General features: G+C 52.8%; 1 protein-coding gene across 1 annotated transcript; it reads left to right on the top strand.

Annotated features, from left to right (window-relative positions):
• Positions 1–4,462: 4,462 nt before the first annotated feature.
• MCM3 (minichromosome maintenance complex component 3) lies at positions 4,463–15,429 on the top strand. Its single transcript, XM_074578379.1, has 17 exons — positions 4,463–4,741; positions 4,984–5,096; positions 5,597–5,805; positions 6,103–6,233; positions 6,904–7,142; positions 8,047–8,155; positions 8,878–9,031; positions 9,581–9,712; positions 10,166–10,374; positions 10,896–11,070; positions 11,268–11,394; positions 11,735–11,885; positions 12,032–12,172; positions 12,353–12,459; positions 13,561–13,643; positions 14,003–14,078; positions 14,720–15,429. The coding sequence occupies exons 1-17, from the start codon at positions 4,661–4,663 to the stop codon at positions 14,916–14,918; spliced, it is 2,436 nt and encodes an 811-aa protein (XP_074434480.1). The 5' UTR covers positions 4,463–4,660; the 3' UTR covers positions 14,919–15,429.
• Positions 15,430–21,858: the final 6,429 nt, after the last annotated feature.

The following is a 21,858-nucleotide window of genomic DNA, read 5'->3' as shown; positions in this document are numbered from 1 at the left end:
TGCTAAGACCATACCGGTGGCGTATGGGAGGAAAAACAGCCCCAAATACACCAGGCTCCTGCTGTGGGAAGGAAGAAGGTGGCTACCATCCATCCCAACATGCTGAAGGTCAGAGCCTTAACTTCTTACCCACTTTACTGTGCTCTACTGGTGAGATACTGGCAGCTCCCCGTGCATTTAAGTAAAGAAATTCCATTAATATTGACCGATAGTTGTTTTTCATGTTTTTCTTCCCCGGGACTAGGTAAAAAAAAAAAGAGGTAGATCAGTTTAAAGATTTACCAGAGTGCATGGGAATAGCAAATACTTCAAGAAAGCGATGTCAGGAATGCCTGAGCTGGGTGCAGATGCGATCGGGTGAAATTCTCCAGCCTGTGTTAGGGAAAAGGGCGGAACAGAGGATTAAGAATGGTTCCTCCGGCGTTAAATTACGTGTCTTCCACACGTGGTCAGGAGGACTCTCCTCCTGCGAGAGTGAATTCCCCGACTGGGGTTCAGCTCCCGCGAGTGCAGCTGCAGGAGCCACCAGCAAGGACCAACCCTTTTTATCCCTTGGAAGGAAGTAAAATTCGCACTGACAAAAACATCTCAGAGGTGCTCTCCCTTCTCCATATTCTCCCAATTACAAAAAAGTGATTTTTTTTTTTTTCCATTCAAAACATTTTGTTCCATGTTATTATCCTCCCATTTTATTATAAGTATATTTGAAACGTCAGCTCCAACGTGTCGCTCGATGATGAGGTGACACCCCGTTGAGTTTGGGCTGCTCTCCCCCCATTTTTGGAGATGTGAAGGAGCCACAAGCTGCTCCTTTCCCTTCTGTGGGTGAGACAAAGTTGCTCAGCAGAAGGGAAAGCTGAGCGATGGCGACTTGAAAATTGACTTGTGGCTTGAAAATTGACTTTTAATAGAATTAAGGGGAAAAACAGAGTCTGGGAGAGATCAAAGGGTACCCATAAAAGGATCTTTTTTCCCTCCCTAATTAAAAATGACCCTAGTTATTTATTTCTAAATAGCATGATCTCAGAAGCCTAGTGCATGGGTGGCGATGCACGGAGATGTGAGGAAGGGAGGATCAGGGAGCGTCGGGGTGCTCCTGCCAGCACCCCTCCTGTGCAAATCACCCATGGAAATTACTCCTGCGCCCACCCGCGATTCTTCTGTTTCCCTGTGAGCTCTGCAGCCCCTCCGTGTATTTTGGTGCTTAATTCCTGTTGTTTTTTTGTTTGTTTATTTTTTGTTTCCAGTGGATAAGAAGTGCTACACGTCTCTGCGAGCCTGTGCCGCACTCTCCAGCCCGTAACCGCTGGGATGTGGCAGGGAGGTGAATCCCTGGAGATCCTGGGCAGCATCCAAGGGAGTCCTAAAAGGGAAGGCGTCTGTTATCCCACCCTTATCCATCTCTCTCCGTCCCTTTGTCCTCCCTGGCCTGACCAATTAATTATTCAGGCAGGAGCCAGCGGTTGCTATAGGGCACCGTCACGAATAACAACAGGCGGCTATTTTTATCCCTAACTCCTGTTACCTCGCGGTCAGGAGGGATGCGTCCCCGCCAGCTCCCTTCACACAGAGCCCGCCGGCTTCGGCAGGAGGAGTGCCACAACGATTTACAATGTCTTTATGGGCTGGGATTCGTTTTGACCACCTAAATATAGATGAAATCTATGCGTGATCTAGATATACGTGTCTGAATCCCACCCTGGTCCCACTCTGTGCACTGCCAGCTGTACTCATGGGTGGCTTTGCATCCGTGTTTTATTTTTTTCCCCTCCATATTTTATTTTTTCCGTCCATATTTTACCTTTTCCATCCTGATTTTATCTGCAACAAAGCACGCAGACTGTGTTCATTGCTGGATTTAATCGTCTGTCAACTGCAGAAAGAGAAAAACTGTCTCAGAGGTGAAATTTCATGTCAGGTTCTGAAAATTTATGTAGGATACATTATATTTCCTTTGGGGACATACATAGATTGATTCCTCCAGCCAGTTTATATCCTCACAGCTCATGTGGTGTCCACTTTAGTATCTTGCCGTGACCAATGAGTGTGGCATGGTCACACCAAAGGCTTTCTCTGCTCACTCCTCCTCATGATCCCTGGCTCACGCCGGCTGCAATGAAAGCAGGAAAACTCCAGAAAATCAGGGAAAAGGGGAGATTTGAGGAGCACGTGAAGGGAAATGGGTGCTGCTGAGTGTGCAGAGGCAGGGAGGCTATTCTGGCTGCAGAGAGTATCTCTGGAGGTAGCCTGGAGTTAAAAAAAAAAATAAAAAAAAAAAGAGAGGAAAGGAAAGGAAAAAGGGAAGGAAAGGGAAGGAAAGGAAAGGGAAGGAAAGGAAAGGAAAGGAAAGGAAAGGAAAGGAAAGGAAAGGAAAGGAAAGGAAAGGAAAGGAAAGGAAAGGAAAAAGGAAAGGAAAGGAAAAAGGAAAGGAAAGGAAAAAGGAAAGGAAAGGAAAAAGGAAAGGAAAGGGAAGGAAAGGGAAGGAAAGGGAAGGAAAGGGAAGGAAAGGGAAGGAAAGGAAAGGAAAGGAAAGGAAAGGAAAGGAAAGGAAAGGAAAGGAAAGGAAAGGAAAGGAAAGGAAAGGAAAGGAAAGGAAAGGAAAGGAAAGGAAAGGAAAGGAAAGGAAAGGAAAGGAAAGGAAAGGAAAGGAAAGGAAAGGAAAAAGGAAAGGAAAGGGAGAAAAGAAAAGAAGAAAAAAAGAAGGAAAAAAGAAAAAAGAAGGAAAAAAGAAAAAAGAAGAAAAAAGAAAAATAAAGAAAAAAGAAGAAAAAAAAGAAAAAAGAAAAAAGAAGAAAAATAAAAGAAAGGAAAAAAGAAGAAAAAAAAAAAAGAAGAAAGAAAATGGCAACAGAGCACAAGATCCTTCATTCCTGCCAGCCTGCCAAATTTACTACTCAATCAAATTATTCCAGAGGAGGGCCCAAAAGCCTGAGAAGGCAAATCTGAACTTTTACTTTGATGCAGAAGGACATGAGAAAATCTTGCAGAAGCGGGACAAATACTCAGGACTTGGGCTACCTATATCCTAAACAGGCCACAGAGGTTACCAGCAACATTTCCGATGATTTTTCAGGGATTTGGTCCAGGCACACAAATGGAAAAATGGGAAACAGGGCAGGGGCTGTTTCCTGCTCCTCTTCCGAGACACGAGTCGAAGTTGCTCCCTCTGGCGAGATCGGGCAGCGGGAACGCTTGTGCCTCGGAATTTTGCACAGAACCCGGGTGAATATTTCCTACCAATCCTGGAAAAAACTGCTTTTTAGCTCTAATATCATCCAGGGGACACAGCCAAGTTTGGATGTCCACTATGCCTTGCGGATTGAAATAGTTTTGCCTAGCTTTTTAAGGGGTACCAAAAATATTTTTTAAGGGGGAACAGTCAGTTTTCCCGTACGGCGTGGCTCGGCTGTCCCCGCTTTCCTGTGATTTCGCCTTTCCGAAGACACATCCAAAATCATCCTTGTCATTGCGAAACCTCACGGCAGAACCTGGTGCTTTTGTGTCTTCAGCCCCACACTCCTGGACTCGGCCCAGGACATGTAAAAGGGAAAAGCAACGCCCCAGCCTGTGTGCTTTGGGGCAAAACCACCCAGAAACGGAGCTCCCTGTAATGCAATAGGAAAATAAAAAATGAGTGTTTGTTGTTGGGGTTTTTTTTTGGAAGTAGAACGGTATATTCAGCCCGTCGGTGACTTTCAAGTGCTGGACCTGGGAGCCAGGCAAGGACCCCGGGGCCAATCCTGGCACTGCTGGAACCCTGGAATCCTGGGAACCCTGGGACCTATCGCGGGATCCCCGGGACCCTCAGCACCCTGGGCCTGATCACAGGACCCCTGGGACCCTCAGGACTGATCTCTGGACTGCTGGGACCCTGGGGCCAATCCCGGGATCCCCAAATCTCCGTAACCGTCGGAAGCCCGGGGCCGATCCCGGGATCGCTGGGACCCCTGAGACCGATCCCGGGACCCCCGGAGCCCTGGGGCCGATTCCGGGATCCCCAGGACCCCTGAGACCCCCGGGATCGATGCTGGGAGCCCCGGAACCTTCGGGACCGACCCCGGGACTCCTGGGACCACCGGGACCGATCCCGGGAGCCCTGAACCTCCGGGAGCCCGGGGCCGATCCCAGGACCCCTGGGGCTCCCGGAACTCCGTGACCACCGGGAGCCCGGGGCCGATCCCGGGACCCTCGGAGCCCGCAGGACTCCGGGACAGCCGGAACCGATCTCCGCACCCCCGACACCTCGGGACTGATCCCCTTCCCCCCGGCCCCGCCCGCCGCAGCCCACGCGGGCGCAGGGGAGCACGGGTCCCCCCCCGGGCTGCCCCCCGCCCCCCCCGCACTCTGATTGGCTGGACCTCTTGCGCATCACTCTCTAGCCGCCCCATTGGCGGGCGCGGGGCGGTGCCGACCAATGAGGAGCGCCGCGGGGCGGGAGGGAGGCGGAGCGGCCGCTCGGTGGCGGGAAAGGCGGCGGGTTTTGGCGCCAAGCGGCAGCGCCGGGGTCGGGGGGGGAAGTGGATCACTGTGTGTTGGATCGCGGGCGCTGCCGGGACCGGGCCGGCTCCCCTCGGCTCCCACCGCCTTCCCCCTTACAGCAGCGGCGGCGGCACCTCCGCGGCCCGACCCCCCTTCCCGGCCTCCCCGAGCGGCAGGCAGCATGGCGGCGCCGGCGGGCGGGCTGGAGGACGCGGAGCTGCGGGAGGCGCAGCGCGACTACCTCGATTTTCTGGACGATGAGGTGAGGCCGGGAGCGGGGCTGCGCTGGGAGACGTGCAGCATCCCCCCACAGTGTCCCCAGGGGTCGGGAACTTCTGGTCCCAGTGTCCGTCCCCCCCCCGCCCCCCCCCTGCCCGCGCCGCCGTGCTTGGTCGGTGGGGCTGAAGGGAACCGAGCTCTGCAGGGATCAGCTCCTGGGGGAGGGATGTCTCAGACGTGCAAAGTGTGAACAGGGTTTTTTGGGGTTCCTCCCCTTTCTTGCAGGAAGATCAAGGGATTTATCACAGCAAAGTCCGGGACATGATCAGCGACAACCAGTACCGCCTCCTCGTCAGCATCAACGACCTGCGGCGGAAGAACGAGAAGAGGGCCAACCGGTTGGTGCGGGGCGGCGGGGTTCGCACCGAGCCCTAGGCGGGTTCTCAGAGGTCCAGCCCTGGTTTTGCTGGTCCTTTGTGGCAAGGAAGGGCCAAACCTTGTCCTGCGCAGCAGATCCCATGTAAAAGCTGGACGTGCTCTTTTCCCCCATGACACCCATCCCTTCCAAGCTTGATTTGGCAAGAACCTTTGGCAGCAACCTGGGGTTGATTGGACACAATATAAATCATCTCCTTTTTTTTTAAGATGCTTGGGGGTATTTTGGACCTGGCTTGCCAATCTGCTCAGGGACACGTGAGGTTTTCCAGATGTGGTTGGGTTTCTTCAGCTCCCGTCTGTTGGTGGCAGTGGACCTGACGCAGAGCTATGATGGGCTTTGGGTTTTTTTGCCTCTTGCTCCAAGTAAACTCTCAGAGCACGTGGAGGTATAGGGAGGTGTTGAGGAGGGAGGCAGAAGGGGCTGCTGATCGATCCTCATCATCACCTCCCTCTCTTGCAGGCTCTTGAGCAATGCCTTTGAGGAGCTGATCGCCTTCCAGCGAGCCCTGAAGGATTTTGTCGCCTCTGTTGATGCCACCTATGCCAAGCAGTACGAGGACTTCTACATTGGGCTGGAGGGCAGCTTCGGCTCCAAGCACGTGTCGCCGCGGACGCTGACGGCCTGTTTCCTCAGCTGCATTGTCTGTGTGGAGGGCATCGTGACGAAATGTGAGCCTGGGGGAAGATCCAAGGGCTTTGGGGGGTGGTGGGTGCAGGTGTTGGCTGCGGAGGGGCTGGAGCCCACCAGGAGCCATGGTACATCCTGGCAACTTGGGTTAAGGGAACAGGGGGCTTGGCAGAAGGTCTTGAGTGTTGGGATGGTCTTTAAGCTCAGCAAATCCTGGCCATGGTTGACAGCGGGTTGTGTCCCAAGTGCAGTTTATCAGTGGAGACCCTGTTGGGGATTGTCTGCTGACAAAGGGGTGGGACATCCCTGCCTCTGACTCCTCTTTCTTCTTACCCCAGGCTCTCTGGTTCGTCCAAAGATCGTCCGGAGCGTCCATTATTGCCCAGCTACCAAGAAGACTATTGAGCGCCGATACACAGACATGACCTCCCTGGATGCATTCCCATCCAGCTCCGTCTACCCTACAAAGGTGAGGTGGAGCACCCTTGTAGAAAGCATCAGCAGGTTCCTCTGGGGAGAACGTGCCAGCTTCGAGCTCAGGATCTCCCATCCCTGTGCATCCCTTCTCCCTCTGCCAACATTGGAGAGGGAGAGAGGGCACATCACACATATGACAGTCCCAGATAGCTACTAGGAATGTGCAAAGAAAGTCTTTGTTGGACACAAGGCCACCAGACCCACTAGTTCAGATGTTAGTTATGATGTTGATTCTGCTGGAACGTGGTTTCTTGTGGGTTTGTCAGCCAGTCTTGTTGCTCCTGGGACCCAGGTCAATGTAGGCCTGTACTGTCCTGGAGTGTTTTCCCTGTATTTGGGAACGGAAGAAGGTTAACCTGAGCTTTCTCTCCATTGTGAACACAGCCTTCTGCATGGATGGCATGTCACCACTGTCTATAGTAGGGCCAAGGCTTGGAGAGACCTAATGTACCAGCAGTGATGGGTGTTGGCAGCTTCAGACTCGGGGGGGCTGTGGAGCTGGTGAACCCCAGCCTCCACAAGTCCTGATGAAACAACCCTTCGCAGCAGTCTCGTGTGTGTTGGGTGATGCAACCTGTCTTCCCAGTGCTCAGCTGACCCATCTCTTCTCCCTGTGCTCCTGAAAAATGGTGCTAGTCTTTTTATTGGGGTTCCTCCTCTAGGATGAAGAGAATAACCCCCTGGAGACAGAGTTTGGCCTCTCTGTCTACAAGGACCATCAGACCATCACCATCCAGGAGATGCCTGAGAAGGCACCAGCAGGGCAGCTGCCACGCTCGGTGGATGTCATTCTGGATGATGACCTGGTGGACAAGGTGAAGCCTGGGGACCGCATCCAGGTGGTGGGAACGTACCGCTGCCTGCCAGGAAAGAAAGGGGGTTACACTTCAGGGACTTTCAGGTGAGCTTTCTTTTGGCTTGACTTCAGCCCTCCCACCCTTTTTAGTTAGGTCACATCTCTGGAAGCTGAGGTCTGAGGGAATGAGATTTTGAACCCCTCAAGAAATACATTGAGGTTCTGGAGCGTGTCCAGAGAAGGGCAACAGAGCTGGTGAGGGGTCTGGAGTACAAGCCTTGTGAGGAGCGGCTGAGGGAGCTGGGGGTGTTCAGCCTGGAGAAGAGGAGGCTGAGGGGAGACCTTCTCGCTCTCTACAGCTCCCTGAAAGGAGGGGGTAGACGGGGGGGTTGGGCTCTTCTGCCAAGTAACAATCAATAGGACAAAAGGAAACGGCCTCAATTTGCCCCAGGGGAGGTTTAGGATGGATATTAGGAAAAATTTCTTCACTGAAAGGGTTGTCAAGCATTGGAACAGGCTGCCCAGGGTAGTGTTGGAGTCCCCATCCCTGGAGGAATTTAAAAGCTGGGTAGACGTGGTGATGAGGGACATGGTTTAGTGGTAGTTTTTTGTCAGTGTTAGGCTGATGGTTGGAGTCGATGATCTGAAAGGTCCCTTCCAACCTAGACAATTCTATGGTTCTATCTAGGGCAGGCAGGTGGCCATCACAGAGCTGGGCCGAACATTGCCTTAAATCACTCTGAGGTGGTTTTGCACCTTGCTCCTTAGCATCAGTGTGTAGCTGTGAGCTCCAGCTGTGCACAGAGGGGGTTGGGTGCTCTTAAAGATGCTCCATTGATGGCCCAGTGCAGTCAGATAGAGGGGGCTACAGCTCTTGAAGCTTTCCAGTCACACCTCAGGACTTCCTAGAGCAAACACTGACCCTGTGGAAGTTTCTGCTGCGTTTTTGCTGTGACCCGTAGGCTCTGTGGGGTTTGCAGACCTGATCATAGCTGTGTCCCTTCTCCAGGACTATCCTCATCGCTTGCCATGTGAAGCAGATGAGCAAAGACGTCCGGCCTCTCTACTCTGCTGCTGATGTGGCCAAGATCAAGAGATTCAGCAAGAGTCGCTCCAAGGTATTTGAGACTTACTTCTCTAAGGCAGGCTTGTATCCGAGCATGAGGTTTCAGCTAGAGCAGCTTTAAGGCTTGGCATGTGGCTGTGGAGATGTCTTGTTGGGTTGCAAGTAACTCTTCAACCCTCTTAGCGATGTTGCTGGATTTTTCCACTCACTTTGTGTTTTCTACTTAGGCTTTGATCGGGTCCTGTTTTTTTGTTTTTTTTTTTTTTTTTTGTTGCTGCTTCTGTACAGCTCGCAGATCGTTCTGCCTGCCTGGTGGCAGCCGTGCTGTGCAGACATCGGTCTGTGTTGTGTGTGTCCTGACCCTGCCAGCCGGTTGCCAGAGAAGTTCCTCTGCAGGAGAAACACCTCCCTCTAACTCTTCAAACGCCAAACCAGGCTGAGATACGGAGGGAAAGGGTGTCTGCCCCAGCCTGGTCCTATGCTCACACCTTTGACTCGTAGCGTGGAAAGGAGAAAGCCTTGCTCTCACAGGGGTTGCTGCTTCCAGTGCTTGCTTGGGTGACCATGACAGTCAGGATGGTCTAGGACTTCAGAGCCCCATTGAAAGAAAACTAGCAAATGTGGTCTTCTCCTTTCTAAATACTTGTCATCCATGTGGTTCTGTGATAAGAATAAGCTCATTTTTTGTTCTGAAATGGACTTTTGGAGCATTGCTCCTTGTTGTTATTTGCTGCAGTCCATCTGATGGGCTGTACTTTGTCTCTTCTGCCTTAGGATATCTTTGACCAGCTGGCAAGATCCCTGGCTCCCAGCATCCATGGGCACGAGTACATCAAGAAGGCCCTTCTCTGCATGCTGCTTGGAGGGGTGGAGAAGGTCCTGGAGAATGGGAGCCGCATCCGAGGAGACATCAACATCTTGCTGATAGGTCTGGAAAGGCTGGGCAGAGGCACCCTCGGTTGTTGCCGGGGGGTGAGATGAAGAAGCATTTTCCTGGACTTAGTTTCATAGATTAGTTGAGGTTAGATGGGATCTCTGGAGGCCTCTGGTCCAAGCGTGTGCATGGGGCAGAGCCAGTGTCACTGGTAGAACAGGTTCGTTGCTCTGGGACTTGTCCGGTTGGATTTGAACATGTCCAGGGATGGGATCTCACAGCCTCTGTGGGCCACTATCCCAATGTGACTGCCCTCAAGGAGCTGTCTTTTTCTTCTGCCATCCAATTGGGATTTCCTGTGTTCCAAGTTGTCCTCGTTGCTTCTGGTCCCATCACCATGTGCATCTCAAAACTGTGACTCCATCTTTATTTCCTTCCATTGTGTCATTGAGAAAGGCAGGGACATCGTCTGATCGCCTTCCTTTCCGAAGGCTGAACAAACCCACTTCTTTCTCCCCTTCTTTTTCCCCCACTGAGAAGCCCCAAATTAGACACATCATCCAGGTGACGTGTGATTATTAAATGCAGTCTTCTCCATTTCAGGAGACCCTTCTGTGGCCAAGTCTCAGCTGCTGCGGTACGTCCTCAGCACCGCACCCCGCGCCATCCCCACCACTGGCAGAGGTTCCTCCGGCGTTGGCCTGACAGCTGCCGTCACCACGGACCAAGAAACTGGTGAGGAGCAGGCTGGTTCCAGGTGGGAACTGGCTGACGGATGCTTGTTAACCCCCGGGAGGGACTCTGCAAGATCCAGGGCTGCTGTTCCTTCTGCAGGACTTGCTCCATCCAGAAGCTTTATGGCAACAATAATGGTGTTTAGGGGTATTTTTTCCACCTCTGTTAGGTGGTGGTGTTCTCCGCTCTTCTTCTACTTGGTGCACCCCCTGTGAGGGCTAGCAGCAGCCTGGATCTTGTCTTCCTCATGGGCTTGCTCCTCGTCCTGAGTGTCCTCCTTCTGCTGTCCAGTTGGGTAGGAGATGTGCAGCCCTGAAGGGTGCTGCTGCTCTTTGAGGCTTAGCCTAGTCACAGGGGTGGTGGTGCTGTGGTGGAAGAGGATGGCAGGGTGGAAGATGCGTGGAGCTGCTGAATGGTCGTTGACCCTCTTTTTTTTCTCCCACGACATCCCAGGCGAACGGCGCCTGGAAGCAGGGGCCATGGTGTTGGCTGACCGGGGGGTGGTGTGCATTGACGAGTTTGACAAGATGTCCGACATTGACCGCACGGCCATCCATGAGGTGATGGAGCAGGGCCGCGTCACCATTGCCAAGGCCGGCATCCATGCCCGTCTCAACTCCCGCTGCAGTGTCCTGGCGGCGGCCAACCCTGTCTACGGCAGGGTAAGTGCTGGTGTTTGCTGGTCCCCTCCCAGGGATACTGGGAGCTGTCTTGGTGGAGGAGATAGCTGGTAAAACCCAAAAGATCCCCAAAAAACAGTGACTTGGTTCTTGCTGGGACTGGGATCTATGGGGCAGTGAAGACCTGGTTGGTTTGATCTCCGTTGCTGCTCATGGCCATCCTGGAGGAGAGAGGGGCTCATGGGGTTTCTCACCCTGGCTTGATTCTGCCTGGGTGTCCTGGGGAAGCCCAGTGGACTCTCATCCCGGTGACGAACCTCAGTCTTAGTGTCTTATCTGGGATCACAAAAAATATGTGTTTTCCTTGCAAATGAGAGCTACTTCCACCTTCCAGGATGGGGAAAAGAGGCCTTATTACTGCAGCAGGCTAGGTTTAGTGTGGTGTCAAGTTGCCCGGACATCCATCTTTTTAAGGCTGGCTCTAGGAGGTCCTCCCAGCCTCCCTGTCAGCCAAGACAGGCCTGTGAGGGTGTCCTGTAACGCCCTGTTTCGTCCTCTTGCAGTACGACCAGTACAAGACGCCCATGGAGAACATTGGCCTGCAGGACTCCTTGCTCTCCCGCTTCGACCTGCTCTTCATCGTGCTGGACCAGATGGACCCCGAGCAGGACAGGGAGATCTCGGACCACGTCCTGCGGATGCACCGCTACCGCAACCCCAACGAGCAGGATGGGGATGGTGAGTCGCCTGTAATTGTGCAGCTGCCTTGTTGCTTGGTCCCATCCTTCCTTGGTGGGTTGTCACCTCTTTGTGACAGCTCATTGGGTTTAGCAACCCTGGCTTTGTTGAGAGCTCCTTTTGGTGGCTTTTGGAAGTCACTCCAGCAATGCTGCAAGAGGCTAAAAGCCTGATCTCTGTGACCCTCCCCTCTCCAGCCATGCCCTTGGGCAGTGCTGTGGAGATCCTGGCTACGGAGGACCCCGACTTTGTGCAGGAAGAGGAACAGGAGCTCCAAGTGTATGAGAAACACGATGACCTCCTGCATGGGCCCAACCGCCGCAAGTGAGTCCCCCATCCCACATCCCCTGGAGCTCCCTGGGGGTTTCTAGCACTGTGAATTGATGGGTTTGGCTTGAGCATCCAGGCGGTGGCTGATTGCTGGTGCCAGCAGTGCTCCAGGTGGTCCACGGGGAGGTACGTGGTCAGGATGCCAAGGGAGCCCTGCCGTGGGCTTCGTCTCTCATGCCAGGGAGGTGGCAAACGTCTCCTCAAGCTGAATTCCCCCCATTCCTGGGTGCCTGTGAAGGGGCATCCCGCTATTTCTGGGTGCAGCACCACTTCTGCAAAGACCCTTTGGCCGTCCCCACCTTGGAGGACACAAGTGTGCACATGTCCCCCGCAGAGAGAAGATCGTCAGCATGGAGTTCATGAGGAAGTACATCCACGTGGCGAAGATGATTAAGCCCGTCTTGACCCAGGAGTCGGCAAGCTACATAGCGGAGGAGTATTCCCGCCTGCGCAACCAGAGCCAGATGAACTCGGACATCGCCAGGGTGAGCCCTGGGAGCAGCTCCCTCTCACACCGGGAGAAGGGAAACTGAGGCACAGCCTCCTCTCTCCCCTTAGGGTTTTTTTTCAACCTTGGTGGGATGCTGCGGTGGGGGTCAGCCTTGCAAAGACACCTCTCTGTCCCCACCAGACCTCCCCCGTCACGGCCCGTACCCTGGAGACCCTGATCCGCCTCTCCACAGCCCACGCCAAGGCCAGGATGAACAAGACAGTTGATCTGCAGGATGCTGAGGCGGCGTTGGAGCTGGTACAGTTCGCCTACTTCAAAAAGGTGGGGTGAAAGTGTCAGTTGGTGCGGGCTGAGCACCCTGGGCTCCTGGTGGGGTCCTTTCCTGGTGACCGTGTAGGGGTGGGGCAGTGGTGGGATCTGGGTCCCTCAAGTCCATCTTGACCCCTGAAAAGCAGCTTGATTGGAAAAGGGGGCCGAGTCCATCCTGCCTTTGCCACCCAGGTGCTGGAGAAGGAAAAGAAGCGGAGAAAGCAGGTGGAGGACGACTCGGAGACCGAGAAGGAGGAGGACCAGGAGTCGCAGCCCAAGGAGGAGCGCAGCACCAGGAGGTAGGTGCCAGGGCAAGAGAGGGGGGTGATGTCACACAAGGGCCACCAGCCTCTTCTGAGGTTGTGTCAGGCAGTGCTGGCCTTGGGGAAAGACTCCGTGTTTTGCTCAACCTAGTGGATCATCCTCCCCAGATCTGTAATATGGGGACACCTTTATTTGATGGATAAAGAATTGGCTGGTTGGCCACGTCCAAAGAGTTGCAGTCAACAGCTCAATGTCCAAATGGAGATCAGTAACAGGTGATGTCCCTCAGGGGTCTGTCCTGGCACCAACACTATTTAATATCTTTATTAACGACATAGACAGTGGGGATCTTGTGCACCCTTAGCAAGTTTGCAGATGACACCAAGCTGAGTGGAGTGGTTGATACGCTTTAGGGATGGGATGCCATCCAGAGGGACCTTGACAAATTTGAGGAGCAGGCCCAGGAAGTTGACCAAAACCAAACGCGATGTCCTGCACCTGGGTCAGAGCAATCCCCAGTATCAGCATGGGCTGAGGAATGAATGGGTTGAGAGCAACCTGGTGGAGGATTTGGAGCTACTGGTGGATGCAAAACTGGACGTGAGCCAGCAATGTGTGCTCAGCAGCCCAGAAAGCCAACCGTATCTGGGCTGCATCAAAAGAAGTGTGGCCAGTAGGTAGAAGGAGGGGATTCTCTCCCTCTACTCCACTCTCGTGAGACCCTAGCTGGAGGGTAGACTTAGATTGGACGTAAAGAAGAAATGTTTGACAATGAGGGTGATGAGACACGGAAATAGGACGCCCAGAGAGGCGGTAGATGCCCTGAAAACATTAAAGGCCATGTTGGATGGGGCTTTGAGCAACCTGATCTAGTTGAAGATGTCCCTGCTCATTGCAGGGCTAGATGATCCAACCCAAACCCTTCTGTGATCCTTGAAAGCCCACAACCCTTGGGGCTGGTGCTGGCTTGGGTCCCGAACCATGGGCAGTGGTTTGTGGCTGGAGGGTGGCTTAGCTGTGAGCCGCAGGTACCCTGTATGGTCTTGGCCAGGTGTCTCCAGGAGCTTGGGGTTTGGGGTGGGTCCTGAGGTCTGCAGTTTGGCTGGAGCAGGGGTGACCTCTTCTTGCCCCCCCAGGAGAAAGAAGGCGCGCACAGGAGGCGAGGGGGACTCCTACGACCCATATGACTTCAGTGACGCCGAGGAGGAGATGCCGGAGGGTGAGTCCCTGGGCTTTTGCTGGTACCCGGCTCCTGAGGGTGCTGCTGCCTTCTCCCCTGGTGGGTCTGCACACCCTGCAGAGCAGCCGTGCTGCTCCAGAGGGGTCACCTGGGGTCCCTGGTGTGGTGTGGCACCACTAAATCAAGATGAATTTTGTGTTGAACCCCCCATGTCCATGCGGGACAGGAGAATTAGTATCGCTGCTTGTATTTTTTTCTGTCTGCTTCCAAACTGCTGCAGAAGTAACAGCGGTGGGAGGGAGTTTGGTGTCGCCCACCCCGTCCTAGGGCTAAGTGCTTTTGCTTTCTGGGTGCTTGGACACCAGGTGGGTTGAAGGTAACTCTTCCTTCTGCTCCAGTCCAGGCACACACTCCCAAGACACCTGAAGCCTCGGCCACTGGCGAAGCGAAGAAGCCGGAATTGTCTGAGCCAAGGTAAGTAGGCTGGGAGAGTTGGGATAGTTCAGCCTGGAGAAGAGAAGGCTCCGAGGAGACCTTATAGTGACCTTCCAGTACCTGAAGGGGGCCTACGGGAAAGCTGGGGAGGGACTCTTGATCAGGGGTTGTAATGATAGGACGAGGGGGAACAGTGTCAAACTGAAGGAGGGTACATTTAGATTAGTATTAGGAAGAAATTTTTCACTCTGAGGGTGGTGAGCCCCTGGCCCAGGCTGCCCAGAGAAGCTGTGGCTGCCCCATCCCTGGAGGGGTTCAAGGCCAGGTTGGCCGGGGCTTGGAGCAACCTGGTCTGGTGGGAGGTGTCCCTGCCCAGGGCAGGGGGTTGGAACTAGATGATCTTGAAGGTCCCTTCCAACCTGAACCGTTCTGTGATTCTCTGAGTAGGGGCTGGAGGAGGTGTCTGCCCCTGCATGTCCCACCCCACCCTGGTGGGTCCAAGCTGTTGTCCGATGCTGGTGATGCATCTGTGGTGGGTGATCCCAGCTCTGCTTTCAGCTTTCCTGCTGGGTGCCGCTTCTGGAACAGGGAAGGGCTGGGGGATCCTGGGCTGGGAAGGGAGAGGAAGGACTTGTGTGTGTGGTCTCTGAGGGGCATCACTTCTCGCCTTGTCTGACCAGGTTGAAAGCGTTCAAGGCTGCCCTCCTGGACGTCTTCAAATCTTCCCATGCCCAGTCCGTGGGTCTGAAGAGCGTGATGGAGTCCATCAACCGCGACAACCCTGAGCCCTTCTCACTGGCAGAAGTGAAGGTGGCGTTGGCCCACATGCAAGATGACAACCAGATCATGGTGTCTGATGATATTATCTTCTTAATCTGAGCCTCTGGGTGGAAGAGCCCAAGTTCTCGTGGACCCTCAGTCTGGAGACTCTTTGTGTTTGCCTTCAACTCTCTCCTGGCCTCTTCATCGGGCTGAGCTGAACTTTAGGGAGCTCAAGTCTGAGCACTTTACAGTCCTTCCTCACTGCGCGTTGCTGGCACCAAAAAAAGCCAGGAGCTCTGGAAGCTCTCTTACCGTTGCTGCCTCTAAACTGGAGTACTTGGGAGGAGGTTTCTTTCTGCAAGGGACCGAAAGGAAAAACTTAAGTGCAAATTATCTACATTCTTAATGTATTGTTTTTAACTTTGCTGGTTAATAGTTGTAGCCTTTTAATAAAAATACCTGGATTTAGGAATCAATGCAACGTTCAATAGCGGTGGTGGTAAGAAGCAATATGGGAGCTCCACTGTTAGTAGTGAAGCTTTTATTTTTCCCTCTTTTTTCCCATTTTTTCCCAATTACATAGCCTAGATTTGCTTGTCTTGCAAGTAAAGGTGCCTGATGCCTCTCCTGTTGGCTGTGACCAGCCTCTTTTTTTTTTTTTTTTTTTTTCCTACCCACTTCCAGGAAGACAATTTCTCTGATGTGGGGGCACGTGTAGTCTGCCCTGCTCCATCACCCATGGGTCATCTTGATTTCTAGATTTCACAGCCCTGCTATGGGAGTTTTGGCCCCAGGTGGGTGGGAAGGACCTGGGATGCTCAGAATTGCCCAGGGGACACGTCCCTGGTGCAGATGGGTTTGGTCTGCAGCTGCTCCTGCCTCCAATTGGGGATTGTGCTTTTATTAATAGAATGGGGCCACCACAAATGGGAGGAAACCTGTAGCAAAGAAAGGTCAAAGCTATGGCGACCTGGGATCCTGCATCCCCTGTACGTCCTGCTGGCTGAGCAAATCTTCCTGCATCCTGTGGAAGGTAACCACCAGCTACTGAGATTGTAAAAGCCTTCCCTTGCTCTTGGGGGGTTTGTTGAACCATCTTGCTTTCTAGGAACACATAGGTGACCGCGTCTGTTCCTAGAAACCAGCAAGATCCCGTGGTTTGGGATGGTTTGGGATGGTTTTCAAGAAAAGCTGAACGTGCAGTCAGACCTGTCTTTGCTGCTCGTGATGCCAGAGCTGCTGAAGGTTTGGGATTTCTTTTTTTTTTGTTTGTTTTGGTTTTTTTTGGTCCTGACAAGTTTGAGGTTAAGCTTCGGAGAAGACCCTAATCAGCAAAGGCTGTTGGCTGTTGCCCCTGTCTGGCTCTGGGCACCTGCACAGTTCAGGTGCCCTTGTTTCTGGATGCCATAAATACGGCTTTGAATAATAAAAATGTCTAAATATTATTTCTCCCATGACTGGCTGCTTACTTGGCTTTAAACTGTTCCCACCTCTTGGGGTGCAGCTCTGCAGCCTTCTGGGGACGGGCGCTGCTACGGGAAGCCCTCAGGCAGCTGCCCATCCCTTTGGGATCAGGGACAGTGTTGGGCACGACCTTCCACCGTGGTGCCTTTGCCTTGGTGGACCAGGGACTTGCAGAAATGCCCTTGGGTTGGGTGGGTAATAAATGTGGGCAGCTCCCGCCTCTCCCACCGCAGCTATGTGGCCTCTTGCCTACCTGGAGCTATACATCCTGGTGGCTAAGAGGACTTGGTAGCATCTCATTGCACGGGGGTGGGGGGGGAAGCCCCCATTTTTCTTCTGCAAATAGACCTGCTGAATTAGAAAAGCCTGATTTCTGAGTTCCCCTTCGTCCAACACAGCTGCAACAGCAGATTTTCAGGTTTGGAGGGAGTTTTGCCTGTTTGCAGCCTCCTAAAGATCTCTGGTTGTATGCATTGCACTTCCGCAGGGTGACCTCAGACCTACGGCCAGTGCCTGGCTCGTAAAACTGCGAAGATCGGTGAAGGTGAGTTGAACACACAGATGGTCAGAGTTGTTCTGTCTCAGATTTATTGCACAGCTCTGGTCCTGAGCTTTGTGGGGCTGGGAGGGAAGCTGAGCCAACATGCTTGATCTACATGAGGATAGGGAGGCTCTACAGAGAGACTTGGATAGATTGGACCAATGGACCAATGCTAATGGAATGTGCTTCAACAAGGCCAAGTGCCGGGTCCTGCTCTTGGGCCACAACAACCCCATGCATCACTACAGGCTTGGGGCAGTGTGGCTGGAGAGCTGCCTGGCAGAAAAGGACCTGGGGGTTCTAATCGACAAGCAGCTGAACATGAGCCAGCAGTGTGCCCAGGTGGCCAAGAAAGCCAATGGCATCCTGGCTTGTATTAGAAATGGTGTGACCAGCAGAAGGAGGGAGGTGATTGTCCCCCTGTACTCAGCACTGGTGAAGCCACACCTTGAGTATTGTGTCCAGTTCTGGGCACCTCAATATGAGAGAGATATCGAGGTGCTGGAGCGAGGGCAGAGGAGGGCAACGAAGCTGGTGAAGGGTCTGGAGAATAAATCTGATGAGGAGCGATTGAAGGAGCTGGGACTGTTTAGTTTGAGGAAGAGGAGGCTGAGGGGAGACCTCACTGCTGTCTACAACTACTTGAAAGGACACTGTAGAGAGGTTGGTGCTGGTCTCTTCTCCCAGGTAATCAGCGATAGAACAAGAGGGAATGGATTCAAGGACATCAGGAAAAACTTCTTCCCAGAAAGAGTGGTGAGACACTGGAATAGGCTGCCCAGGCAGGTGGTGGAGTCACCATCCCTGCATGTGTTTAAGACTCGTTTAGATGTGGTGTTAAGGGATATGGTGTAAGTGAGATCTTTGTAGAGTGGGGTTGATGGTTGGACTCAATGATCCCAAGGGCCTTTTCCAACCTAAATGATTCTATGCTCCGCTCCTGCATGGCCACCGCTGTGGTCGCTCCATGCTGCAAAGCTCCTGGGCAGGAGCGATGGGCCAAATGTACCCAGGTGCCTTTTTCAAGGTGTAGGTGATGTTTTCTTACTGACTCGTTCATGGGCAAAGGAACCAACCTTTTTCTTCTGGAAAGGTGCCCGGGCGCTTGCAAAAAGTTCCCCAGTGGTTTCTGCTGCTCCAACATTGCCTTGTAGGAGTGAGGATATCATCATCACCTTCTTCTCTCCTCACTTCTCCCTGACTTTCAGGGGCTGTTCCTCTTTGCAGACCACAGCAGGGAGCAGCGAGAGCATTTGGCCAGAGTGGCTTTTCGAGCCATCTCCTATTGTGCCGAGGCCTTTGTGTTTTCCCTGTCTTTGCAGCTGGGAACTGCTGATACTGTATTTTCCATGACAAGACACCAGGAGGAGCTCCAGGGTAGGTAAAGCTCTAGTTTATTTTACTGTCCTATAGCCTGGGATGGCAGGATACAGCAAATGGCTCTGAAAGAAGTTGACTTGGCTGGTAGGTTTGTGGATGGTCCATAGCTTGTGGGACGGTTGGTGTGGGGACTGTGGATGAGGAATTGGTTGCGTGGTCACATCCAGACGGTTAACGGCCCAGTGTTCAGATGGAGATCGGTGACAAGTTGTGTCCCTCAGGGGTCCATACTGGGACCAGTACTGTTTGGTATCTTCATCAATGATACAGACAGTGGGGTCAAATGCACCCTCAGCAAGTTTGCAGATGACACCCTGCTGAGAAGGACTTGGGGGTACTGGTGGGTGAAAAGCTGGACATGAGTGGTCAATGTGTGCTGGCAGCCCAGAACCCCCTGCATCCTGGGCTGCATCCCCAGGAGCGTGGGCAGCAGGGCGAGGGGGGGATTCTGCCCCTCTGCTGCGCTCGGGGGAGACCCCCCTTCAGTGCTGCCTCCAGCGCTGGGGCCTCGGCACAGGAGAGACACGGAGCTGTTGGAGCGGGGCCAGAGGAGGCCCCGGAGATGCTGGGAGGGCTGGAGCCCCTCTGCTGGGAGGACAGGCTGAGAGAGCTAGGGGGGTTCAGCCTGGAGAAGAGAAGGCTCCGCGGAGACCTTCCAGCCCCTGCCAGTCCCTCCAGGGGCTCCAGGAAAGCTGGGGAGGGACTCTGGAGCAGGGAGGGGAGCCATGGGACAAGGGGTCTTACACTGAAAGAGGGGAGATTTAGATGAGATATTGTGAAGAAATTTTTTACTGTGAGGGTGGTGAGCCCCTGGCCCAGGTTGCCCAGAGAAGCTGTGGCTGCCCCATCCCTGGAAGGGTTCAAGGCCAGGTTGGGCGGGGCTTGGAGCAACCTGGGCTGGTGGGAGGTGTCCCTGCCCAGGGCAGGGGAGTGGCACTGGATGGTCTTTAAGGTCCCTTCCAACCCAAACCATTCTATGAATCTATGATACAGAAAGTTTGTCTACCAGTGCCCTCGTGCATCACCCACCACTCAGCCCGTGACCAGGACTTGGCTGTGCACCAGAGGCACAACTGCAGTGGCAAGTCATGCACCCAGAGGTTTCCCTGGTGCCTTATTTAACACATTGCATTTTAGCATTATATTTCTTAAGCCCTTAGTCCCTGCTCTCTCTGCAGGGCTATTGGTGATAGAAATTAAACGCCCTACTTACCTGCCTACTGCGGGATGGGCGAGCACCAGGCCAGCACCATCACTACCAACTAATCCCTGCCTCCCACTCAACCCACAGCTTGGCCAAAGTGTGAAGCCAAGACAGGGGTGACAGCCAAAAATTAGGTTTGCCCATCGGTAGAGGGAGCTTGGAGGTGCTGCTGGTCCCCTCCGAGGGCCACCAACGGTGACACCGAGCTGTGGTCTCTGTCGTTCTGGAGCAGAGCATGCTGACAGCCCCCTGTGGAGGTTTCTGCTGCCCATATCTGTGGCACGCTCGGCCAGCTACATTTCCCCTCAAAATTCGGTCTTTCCAGTTCACATCACTTAGCTGCGGTCTGCAACTTGGTCACGAGTCTTGTCAGCGTGATAAAGCGTCGTCAGCAAACCCCAGTGGGGGATAAGCGTGGGTGCGTGCAGTCAGCTCGCTGTATCAGAAGGTAGGTGACTTTATGGTGCCACATAGCACAAAGGGGAAAACCTGGTGTGGCCAACGAGGCAGGAGAGAGCTGCTGGAGGTGCTTTGGCTGACCTGCTGAGCTCAGCTCTGAAATATTTATTTGTCCCTGGTATCCAGAGGTTTCAGGGGTTGCAATTTCAGCCCCGTTGTCTCATTTGCTGCTGTGGGCTACAGAAGGTCCTCTGATGCTCTTCATCTGAGCTGGCTGAGACACCTGCCCCCAAAATGCTGCCTGTTCTCGTAGCAGCTCCCTGGTGGCTTGGTGGGATGCAAACACTGAGAGTGGGTCCACTGGACTCCATCCATGGGACAGGGTGGTTGTGGGGTAGACGGTTCTAGAGAAACACTACTTCCAGATATATCTTGTTAATTTATTAGGATTCCAGCCATATTTAGTCTCCCTAGTCCCTCCCGCCTAGCCAGGCACCTGCTTCCAAAGAAGAAAATGATCACGTCATGGAAGTGGTGACTTCCAGCTATAGGTATTTGCAGAGATGCAGCTGAGAAACAGCCCTTGCTCTGCCCAGTAGCGAAATTGGTGAAATGCGGGTCACGATTCAGTCCCTGGTGTTCGTTCCTCTGGGTTCAAAGACATTTGGGTAGTTTTGGTTTCTGTCTGCTCTAGAGTCTTAATTCCACGTTTTCTTGGAGGTGGTACCAGTGCCTCCTGGGAGGTAGGAATGCGGAAATGTTCAGAGGAGCTTAGAAGGATGTGGTGTCCAAGCCTGACCTGAAATGAGGCGTGTCTTATGCCTCTGCAGTGCAATGAAAACCTTAACCTAAGCGTGTAACAAATCCTGCAGTGCAAACAGTGGTTTTCGTTATAGTACCTCAAGTGTAGAAGAGTTCTTGTAGGTGAAATGAAAAATCTCTCTTACATCCAAGTCCCCATCCCTGCTCTAAACCCTCGCAACACGGGAGTGAAGAGCTTTTTGAGAAAGTGAGTGTATTTCCTCCCTTGTCATGATTCATATTAGGTGACCTCTTTTAGATCAAATTTTCGGCGAAGTTCAACTGAAGAAAAGTTCAATCGTAGGAAATTTCGGGTCAAAGAAGGAATCTTTCCTGAAGTTATAAGCCACGGAAGGCAGAAGATGTGAGTGGAAAGTGGCAGTCAGGGCTAATAACCCAGTACTCGGCGCGATGATGTCATTACTTCATCACACGTAACAATTTCCGCTTAACCCCATACCTGCAAAATCCAACTCATTTTCATGGCAATGCCCTTTCCCTTTCACTGCAAGGGCTCAGGGGAAAAAAAGGGGGTCAGTTTCTGGGCTAGAAAAGTGGATTTCTGGTAATTCTACCCTCTCTTGGTCTTCGACACTCTGCGTCTCTGTAGATGGGTTCGTTGTTGTATAGGTGCGAACAGTCAGAATAGGAACGTGTGTCACAAAATTGGTGTTACTTCATGTGAACTTAGTAACATGAAATATGAAAAAAATTATGTGAGATGAGTTGCTGGTCTCTGAACCGTCAGTTGAATCAAACCACAAAATCTTAACATCCCGCAATGACATAAAGCATCAGTCGATGGAGATTTCTTCTGGCATTATTCAAGAGAGGTGATAAAGCCGGGACTGGATTAGTCCCTTCTCATTTGAAAATGTCATGAATCTGTAAGAGGCTCCTGATTTTCTGGAGGGCTAAAAATGCCACGAATCCATAGATTTTTTGGAGGACTGATGATGAATTTCTGGGAAGAGTCCTACACTTCAATCCTTGTCTTCCAGCTTGGGTACATGACTTTGGGAGAGGCTTCTCTTGGGACTCTTCTCCACAGAGAAGCTGATAAAACTGGTCACAGTCTTTTTCTGCAATAAAAATAGGTTTTACTCACAAATCCCACCAGGCACCCAAGAGTTGCTGGTCCTTCTGAGGAAACAGCACATGCACTGGTCTTTTCCCTCCAGGTTGTGGCTGATCCCTGCTGGAACAGTAGAGTCCTAGCTCCTGCTTCCCCTTTTATTTTCACACCTCTCATCCCCAATTATAAAATG

This window comes from Larus michahellis, chromosome 3 (genome assembly GCF_964199755.1).
Source record: "Larus michahellis chromosome 3, bLarMic1.1, whole genome shotgun sequence".
Classification (NCBI taxonomy): Eukaryota; Metazoa; Chordata; class Aves; order Charadriiformes; family Laridae; genus Larus; species Larus michahellis.
The sequence above is the reverse complement of the archived record's forward strand: the minus strand, read 5'-3'. Positions and strand labels throughout refer to the sequence as shown.

Bases quoted from the DNA above. Each gene is read 5' to 3' on its own strand.
- MCM3 (XM_074578379.1), top strand. From the start codon at position 4,661: ATGGCGGCGCCGGCGGGCGGGCTGGAGGACGCGGAGCTGCGGGAGGCG. The intron at 11,395-11,734 runs GTGAGTCCCCCA...TGTCCCCCGCAG, and splicing joins CATGGGCCCAACCGCCGCAA to AGAGAAGATCGTCAGCATGG. The intron at 11,886-12,031 runs GTGAGCCCTGGG...TGTCCCCACCAG, and splicing joins TGAACTCGGACATCGCCAGG to ACCTCCCCCGTCACGGCCCG.